We start from the raw sequence: 9,221 nt of genomic DNA, 5'->3' as shown, positions 1-9,221 counted from the left end.
ATACAGGTCCTTCTAAAAAAATTAGCATATTGTGATAAAGTTCATTATTTTCTGTAATGTAATGATAAACATTAGACTTTCATATATTTTAGATTCATTACACACAACTGAAGTAGTTCAAGCCTTTTATTGTTTTGATATTGATGATTTTGGCAAAAAAGTAAAGAAAAACCAAAAAATTTGCATATTTCATCCGATCAATAAAAGAAAGGTGTTTTTAATACAAAAAAAGTCAACCTTCAAATAATTATGTTCAGTTATGCACTCAATACTTGGTCGGGAATCCTTTTGCAGAAATGACTGCTTCAATGCGGCGTGGCATGGAGGCAATCAGCCGGTGGCACTGCTGAGGTGTTATGGAGGCCCAGGATGCTTCGATAGCGGCCTTAAGCTCATCCAGAGTGTTGGGTCTTGCGTCTCTCAACTTTCTCTTCACAATATCCCACAGATTCTCTATGGGGTTCAGGTCAGGAGAGTTGGCAGGCCAATTGAGCACAGTAATACCATGGTCAGTTAACCATTTACCAGTGGTTTTGGCACTGTGAGCAGGTGCCAGGTCGTGCTGAAAAATGAAATCATCTCCATAAAGCTTTTCAGCAGATGGAAGCATGAAGTGCTCCAAAATCTCCTGATAGCTAGCTGCATTGACCCTGCCCTTGATAAAACACAGTGGACCAACACCAGCAGCTGACATGGCACCCCAGACCATCACTGACTGTGGGTACTTGACACTGGACTTCAGGCATTTTGGCATTTCCTTCTCCCCAGTCTTCCTCCAGACTCTGGCACCTTGATTTCCGAATGACATGCAAGCGTTGTGCAGCGTTGCCACACTTTTTCCTTCCCACAGACTTCCCACTGAGGTGCCTTGATACAGCACTCTGGGAACAGCCCATTCGTTCAGAAATTTCTTTCTGTGTCTTACCCTCTTGCTTGAGGGTGTCAATGATGGCCTTCTGGACAGCAGTCAGGTCAGCAGTCTTACTCATGATTGCGGTTTTGAGTAATGAACCAGGCTGGGAGTTTTTAAAAGCCTCAGGAATCTTTTGCAGGTGTTTAGAGTTAATTAGTTGATTCAGATGATTAGGTTAATAGCTCGTTTAGAGAACCTTTTCATGATATGCAAATTTTTTGAGATAGGAATTTTGGGTTTTCATGAGATGTATGCCAAAATCATCAGTATTAAAACAATAAAATACCTGAAATATTTCAGTTGGTGTGCAATGAATCTAAAATATATGAAAGTTTAATTTTTATCATTACATTATGGAAAATAATGAACTTTATCACAATATGCAATTTTTTTGAGAAGGACCTGTATATATATATATATATATATATATATATTTTAATATTAATATTAATCTACACTGAAAAACAAAACAAAAAAAAAACCATTATTTAACTCAGCATACATACAATTCAGAATTGAGGTACAGTATTTTTTTTGGCAATTGATGCCAAAAATAAAGGAATCAAAGATACACGAATTTTATCATTGTCACATTACTCATAATACAAGAGGTCAGTGTGCTGCTAGTAATAATTCAGAATCTGAGATGGGCACAGTCTGTTAAGAAACACTTTTATGTGGTTTCCTTTTTTTTTTTTTTTTCTTCCATCAGAATAAATTGTTGTTATCCAACCCATCAGTTGCATTGAAGTTATTTCACCAGGAGGGCCAGATGTCACCATTGTACTATGAATAAGAAATTAAAAACCTTTTAGTTGGTTCAATAAAAATGTGTCACATTTTTTAAATGCATATTGTTCTGCATATTATTATTTATTTTTTTATGTATATTTAACTAGAATTCAAACAAATAAGACTTTGTGTGCCAGAAGTTATACCTGGATGCTGTAAAATGTGGCTGTCCACTCAGTCAACTCATCCTCATTCTCACAGCACAGATACCTTAAAGAAAAAAGATCCAGAGACAATAAGTAAGGTGAGCAGGGACATGGAGATGTGGTAGAATTTAAATGTTCAAGGATGTGGTCAACTAGTAACTAGTCATTGTTTATTATAACAAAACAAGTCAGAACAAGGATTCTTCTTCTTCTTCTTCTTGCTTTTTTACGGCGGATCGCAGACAGATATGTGCATTACCGCCACCTATCTAGGAAATGGACCATTGACACAACTATAACCTCTATTTACCCGCACAGAGGCTTCATAGAGTTTCATCCGGCGCTGCGTGTTCAGCTCCTCCAGAACAAGGATTGGAATCCACTGCTGCTTAAATGTACGCTCACCTAAAGGATTATTAGGAACACCTGTTCAATTTCTCATTAATACAATTATCTAATCAACCAATCACATGGCAGTTGCTTCAATGCATTTAGGGGTGTGGTCCTGGTCAAGACAATCTCCTGAATTCCAAACTGAATGTCAGAATGGGAAAGAAAGGTGATTTAAGCTATTTTGAGCGTGGCATGGTTGTTGGTGCCAGATGGGCCGGTCTGAGTATTTCACAATCTGCTCAGTTACTGGGATTTTCACGCACAACCATTTCTAGGGTTTACAAAGAATGGTGTGAAAAGGGAAAAACATCCAGTATGCGGCAGTCCTGTGGGCGAAAATGCCTTGTTGATGCTAGAGGTCAGAGGAGAATGGGCCGACTGATTCAAGCTGATAGAAGAGCAACTTTGACTGAAATAACCACTCGTTACAACCGAGGTATGCAGCAAAGCATTTGTGAAGCCACAACACGCACAACCTTGAGGCGGATGGGCTACAACAGCAGAAGACCCCACCGGGTACCACTCATCTCCACTACAAATAGGAAAAAGAGGCTACAATTTGCACGAGCTCACCAAAATTGGACAGTTGAAGACTGGAAAAATGTTGCCTGGTCTGATGAGTCTCGATTTCTGTTGAGACATTCAGATGGTAGAGTCAGAATTTGGCGTAAACAGAATGAGAACATGGATCCATCATGCCTTGTTACCACTGTGCAGGCTGGTGGTGGTGGTGTAATGGTGTGGGGGATGTTTTCTTGGCACACTTAAGGCCCCTTAGTGCCAATTGGGCATCGTTTAAATGCCACGGCCTACCTGAGCATTGTTTCTGACCATGTCCATCCCTTTATGACCACCATGTACCCATCCTCTGATGGCTACTTCCAGCAGGATAATGCACCATGTCACAAAGCTCGAATCATTTTCAAATTGGTTTCTTGAACATGACAATGAGTTCACTGTACTAAAATGGCCCCCACAGTCACCAGATCTCAACCCAATAGAGCATCTTTGGGATGTGGTGGAACGGGAGCTTCGTGCCCTGGATGTGCATCCCACAAATCTCCATCAACTGCAAGATGCTATCCTATCAATATGGGCCAACATTTCTAAAGAATGCTTTCAGCAACTTGTTGAATCAATGCCACATAGAATTAAGGCAGTTCTGAAGGCGAAAGGGGGTAAAACACAGTATTAGTATGGTGTTCCTAATAATCCTTTAGGTGAGTGTATATGTAATGAGTGATTATAATCAAGGTATTAATCAATATTTTTCCTTCTAAATATCAAATGAGTTGAATGACTCTGAATTATTATTCATTATTCTTTAATGTCTGTATTTGATATCTGAATGCAGTAACAGTGCTTGCTTATTTAGCCCGGCTTCCAGAAATGAAATAGGGACATGTTTTGTGTTTGAGAAAGGTCTTCAATGTGTTAAAACATGTAGGGGTCATTGAAGCCAATAGTTTAAGGGACCATTTCTTTGTTAAAGCCTTACTTTCCAGTTAGACTAAAGTGTAGCTCTCCTTGAGAGAAAGAACGTATTATCTTGATGTTTTGAGAGGATTCCCCTGTTTATAGTTAGAGCCTGGCCAAATCCAACCTTGGAAAAGCTATGTATCGGTGTGTGTGTTAGTCTTCTTGGTTACAGGTTAAGGAACCACTGGCATTATTGGAGATTGACTGAGTTGTTGTTTGGGATATGTTGGTGCCCAGTAACCCAAATCTGCGACATGGAAGGTCACGACGTGCCTGACTTCAGGGTCTGAGTGTCAGCTGCATAATCGATGGAGATATGCTTCCGTCTATCTGTATATGTGTGGAAAATTACTATGTTTATCTATTTCTTAGCCAATCAGACACTGCAACATGAAGCAAGGACGTAGCTTAGACCTTGGTGTAGGGTATAACTGCTGTGATCTTTGTAACTGTAAGCGGGGCGGCCTACGAACTCCTGTGTGAGTCTTGAAGCTGACTTCTGCTGATGAAACTGCAAACTATCTTCAGTAAAACTTTTCTTCAATTTATTATAATTCTGACTCCGGGTCTTCTTTCAAACATCTGGTCCTTGGGTCCTAAACTGTTACCCCCTAACAGTAAATTCACAATATGAACACATTCTCACATTTTCTAATACTGCCTAACACTTCATAAAACTATCATAAAACAGTCAAATATTTAATGCTTAGCAACTTTTATCTTTCCTCACACTCTTTTAACTAAAGCGACACACTGTACATGCTTGGCTTCTGCAGTACACACTGTAAAAAATCCAACTTATGTTTTGTATGACAAATTCAGTTTTTAAAGTTTATTCAACTATTTAACATGAAAAAAGTTGAGAAAAGTTGAGATAACTCAAACACGTAAGTTGAGAAAACTCAAAAATGTCCTGCAGCTGGTTGCCTTAAACTTTTAAGTTTTCTCAACTTTTTTTTTTTTTACAGTGCAGTAAAGCCCACCTTGTTTGATTTGATTGGTAATTTTAAACATTTTGACATTGACAAGCACTGTTTTATAGAGCAGCAATGGAGTGCAAAAAAATATTGGATAGGAGGAAAAAATATTTTTCAAAGCTTTGGCGTTCTCTCGCAAAGATATTTGCGTTCTCTCGCAAACCCTGATTAATTTTAATTTCATGATAAATAATCATAAATTATGCAAAAAGACATTTTATCAAACTAAGTGTTGTAGTATGACCAGCAGGAGACCAATGATGTTCAAACTGAATTTGGTGATACGTTAATGACTATTTTTGTAGTACCGCTTTTCGGGTTTTGCACTTTGCAGAAGGTCCCTTCGGACTCGCCGCCTGCTCAGAGATCAGTTTATATTATAATGCTCGTTTTGAGGAAAATTAGGTTGTAGCTTGTTGTTTACGTTACTATGATTGGAAAGAGGTGTCATTTGTGTTTTAGCAATGGTTAGCTCACAAGTTATTGATCCGGGAAGTTCGGATCTGTGAATATATAACTTTACTGAACTCCATGAAATAAGCACTGACCGTATTTCTTTAAACTTAAGGCAAGACACCCCAGGTGAATAGGGTCAAAAAGATAACTGATATATATCACCATACTTCAGTTGATTGATTACATTGATAATTGCAAAAGAAATTGTATAACAAGTTTACTGAAATGTTATGTTTGCAAATGAGGTGTTCTCTAATTAAATATGCACTAATTTGCATACATTTCTAGAACAAAAATCTGGTCATTGGAACAAGTCAGGTTACATTTTTTTTTTATATATTAGAGTCAAAGGTTTTTACAGAGGGGATTTTGGGATCTCTATTTATCACTCCACAAACCAAAAATAAAAAAAGAATTCACCCTTTTTTTAGGAATAAAATGTTATATGAAAATTATATATGTTCAAACCCCTTTGTAAAAACCTTCAGAATATAGATTCAGGTGCTACTGAAGTGGAGATTTCCGGCTCAATGTAGGAGGAAAAACTCATTTTGAGAAAACAGCCTTTAAATATACTGTAATTGAAATCTACAGATGCAAATAGTTATGCTCTAGATACAGTTAAAAGTGTATTTTGGATGTTTTCTTTCCACTAGTCTAAAAAACACTTTATGAAAAGCCAAAAATCTCAAAATTGATGGGTGCATGAAAAACACAAAAGTTTTGCAAGAGAACGCAAAAGCTCTGAAAAAATTGTTTTCCTCCCATCCCATATTTTTTCCACAACCATGTCCCTTAAGGGGCTCCATAAATATTAGATTGTTGCATGTTGCTTGATATGTCTGGTAAATACTTTTGATGGAAATGTTTGAGGTCCATATGCAACTGAATATTCAATATTGAAGAAGACTAAATAAAAATCTGCTACAGACTCACCACTGCTGCTTGTCATGAATCAGCATTAGTCCCCATCTGTAAAGAAAGAAAATAAAATAAATTACTACACAACACAAACTGCATCTCTGTACATGAGTTTATACTCATGAGATATGTGAGATAAGCTCTGGAGTAGATGTTGTGTTTAGGTGCTCTTGGTTCATTACGGGGTGGGTGGATGCAGTTTGCTCCGGCAACCATGATAGAGCTTGAGCTCTTTGGCAGGATATTCCCTCTCGCACTGAGAACCCTGAAAGAGCAGAAGCCTTCAGAGATTAAAGATCGATTCATTCTCTTTAGTTTTTCACTCATGCAGTCTCCCAGTGTATTTATTGCTTCAGATTTGTTTATGAATTTATTATGCTTAATGCAGCTGGTGTGTAACCACACAGTATGAATGTTTACACTTGCACACACCTGTAGTTCCTTGTGCAGTCTGAAGGTGTTGCCAGAAAGCTCACAATGACGAAGGTGGAAGTTTCTGCTACTTTCACTTTTAACCTGACAGACATGCAATGGCCCACTCTTACATAGATTCATCTTATTCTCTGCGCACACACACACACACACACACACACACACACACACACACACACACACACACACACACACACACACACACACACACACACACACACACACACACACACACACACACACACACACACACACACACACACACACACACACACACACACACACACACACACACACACACACACACATTAGCAAACAACTACTGCACTGCTCCTAAAACAACTAAAGCAATGTTAATGCACTAGACTATAACTCAGGATGTAGTTTCTTATTCACTTAATTGTTGTGCATTCTTTATTGCACCATATTTTGTACACTACACTACCAGTAAAAAAGTTAAGACACACTTGATTTGGAGTCTAGAAAAAAAAAAATTCTTGTGACCTTATTAACGTTTTGAGCAAAAAAGTATATTGCTAAATATATGGAAGTTTTGTAGACAGAAACATTGAACCAAAATAATTATGAATCTCATTGCAAAATTAAAATGTATACTTAAAAAGCATCTCAGAAGCGACAATATCGGATATTAAATAAATTAAAACTATTTCTGAAAGCAAACAGATAAATTAACATTGAAAACAAGAATTTAAATGTGTATTTTTCAATATTCTTGGAATATCTTGTGAGGTATCACACTGAATTTTTTCATCTATGATGAATAAAATAGATTTTCAAAGAAACTATGAATTGGTGTTTGTGTGACAAGACATACCCAGGTACCTCATGATGCTGATGATGTATTGATTCCTCTTAATCAACAGGTGGCAGTGACAACTAAGTGAGAAATAGAGTGGCAAGACTCTTTCCTGGTAATGCAGTGTTCTCTCTATTATAAAATAAAGTAAAATCCCACTCATCAAAAAAAATAAAAAAAGTCTTAATCACCAAGTACATCAAAGTCAAGTTACCACATTCAGAGTCATGCCCAAAAGAGAAAGCTCCCATATTCATAAAGTACATTTTGAACATGACACCATATTTTGGTACAACAAAATATTAGATAAAAAATTAAACAACTACTATGATGTTAAAATGCACTTTTAATTTAAACCAAGAATGTTAGATGAATTAAAGCTTTTGTCATTGTTTCCTATTGCATTGGACCAAAAGCAGTCAATTGTTTGGAGGGGCTGTTTCATGGCCAAGTTTATCTAAAATCATTTAGGTGTCGTATTTGAATTTGAAACCAGTCATTTTTGCCTCTTAACATTGAACTAAAGCAGTAAACTAAAGCAAACATGGCACTAAAATGAATCAATCAATAAGAAAAACAACTAAAATATTAAAAAATAGAAAGGTCATTTTTATTTTCATGTGTCATTGATCAGTGCCACTTTCAGAATAGGATGAAATCTCACCCATGTCCTCTTTCTCTAGAATCTCATAGCAGCTCCAGAATTCTTCATTGGCTTGCTGAATTCCTTTAAGCTCCAGAACCACAGAAACCAACTTGAATACTGTCATATCCGCCGCAACCTAACACATAGAGTACACACAAAGAAAACTTCTACACCGATCTGCAACAAACAGAGGTGTAGTCCACACAGGTAAAGTACATAATTTCATAAATTTAAGTTAGGATTAAATGTCCACCTGAACGAGAACCTCTGCACCCTCCTCTTTGTTCTCCAGGTAAACAGCACAAATGGTGCTGGATGGAGTTCGACTCAAGGTCCTCTGAAATATAATCAAGTCAGCAATTAATGTCAAATATCTCAGAAATACAATAATTCAAATAATTCATCAAAGACTTTATTCAGTATCGCCATCAAATCAACATCAAATTCAGAATTCAGAACACATCAAATCTGTGTTCTTTACACAGACACACAGATTTTACAAATCCTTATTAACAGCATTTAAAAATGCCCTTAACATAATAATGCCATGTGTCCTGTGACCTCTGACCTGGGACTTGTGTTTATTCAGGATGACAGACGTCATGTTTAGCTGTCTCTGAAGGTCAGACTCTGACACCTGTGAAAGAAGCTTCATCTCAGTCATCATTCTTCAGGTTATTAACACCATATTTGAAATATACCTAATTAATATTTAATTGATAAGTGCATCAGTTGATCTCTATGTCAGTGTGTGAATCAAATTTCAATATACATTTAAAGCCACACTGTGTAACTTTTGGACCTCTAGCAGTTGAAAAAGTAAAACTGCATGCATTTTGTGAAAGAAGATTGTTTTGGTTCTATTTAGGCTGTACTAATCTACATGGATGAATGCTATTCTAGGCACCGCTGTACATTTAGATACAAGGCATCTTATCAGATCGGATAGACAAGTAAATAATGTCTTTGTTTGTTTTATAATGGGTGATTCCCTGGAGGTTTGCCATTTTCAATGACCCATAATCTAATTTTCTTGTTTTTTGTGACAAGAAACTTTCAGCTTCATGCTACCCGCAGCCGAAGTGTGGCTTTCTGTGTGGACAGATATGATGTGACATGCATGGGTGAATGACGCATGTATGCAATTTCCTGCAAAATCCGTGCCGACAGCTCTAAAAATTTTATAATTATTATTTAAGTTTATCAAAGTATATTAGGGTAAAGACATAGTTTTTTTTTTTTCTAAAAT

General features: G+C 36.9%; 1 protein-coding gene and 1 long non-coding RNA gene across 6 annotated transcripts in view; one reads left to right on the top strand and one right to left on the bottom strand.

The window, feature by feature from the left end:
* Positions 1-1,479: 1,479 nt before the first annotated feature.
* The window catches only part of arap1a (ArfGAP with RhoGAP domain, ankyrin repeat and PH domain 1a), a 35,161-nt gene continuing 27,419 nt past the window's right edge, over positions 1,480-9,221 (bottom strand). For 4 of the 5 annotated variants that reach the window (XM_082171629.1, XM_082171630.1, XM_082171628.1 and 1 more), the window contains exons 21-29: positions 8,541-8,609; positions 8,226-8,309; positions 7,991-8,108; positions 7,345-7,458; positions 6,510-6,640; positions 6,260-6,342; positions 6,093-6,128; positions 1,852-1,915; positions 1,480-1,699 (exon numbers count right to left, since the gene is read on the bottom strand). In XM_082171629.1, coding sequence (XP_082027755.1) covers positions 1,670-1,699; positions 1,852-1,915; positions 6,093-6,128; positions 6,260-6,342; positions 6,510-6,640; positions 7,345-7,458; positions 7,991-8,108; positions 8,226-8,309; positions 8,541-8,609 — 729 coding nt within the window. In that variant the 3' untranslated portion in view covers positions 1,480-1,669. Of the gene's footprint in view, positions 1,700-1,851; positions 1,916-6,092; positions 6,129-6,259; positions 6,343-6,509; positions 6,641-7,344; positions 7,459-7,990; positions 8,109-8,225; positions 8,310-8,540; positions 8,610-9,221 lie in introns of those variants that run through there. The other variant, XR_014206468.1, reaches the window with a different exon arrangement.
* On the top strand, positions 3,979-4,277 carry LOC309500098. Its single transcript, XR_014206480.1, has 2 exons — positions 3,979-4,078; positions 4,120-4,277. It is a non-coding gene; the product is annotated as an uncharacterized lncRNA (long non-coding RNA).

This window comes from Leuciscus leuciscus (assembly GCF_965113295.1).
Source record: "Leuciscus leuciscus genome assembly, chromosome: 5".
NCBI lineage: Eukaryota > Metazoa > Chordata > Actinopteri > Cypriniformes > Leuciscidae > Leuciscus > Leuciscus leuciscus.
Note: the sequence above shows the minus strand (reverse complement) of the source record. Positions and strands in the feature narration are given on the sequence as shown.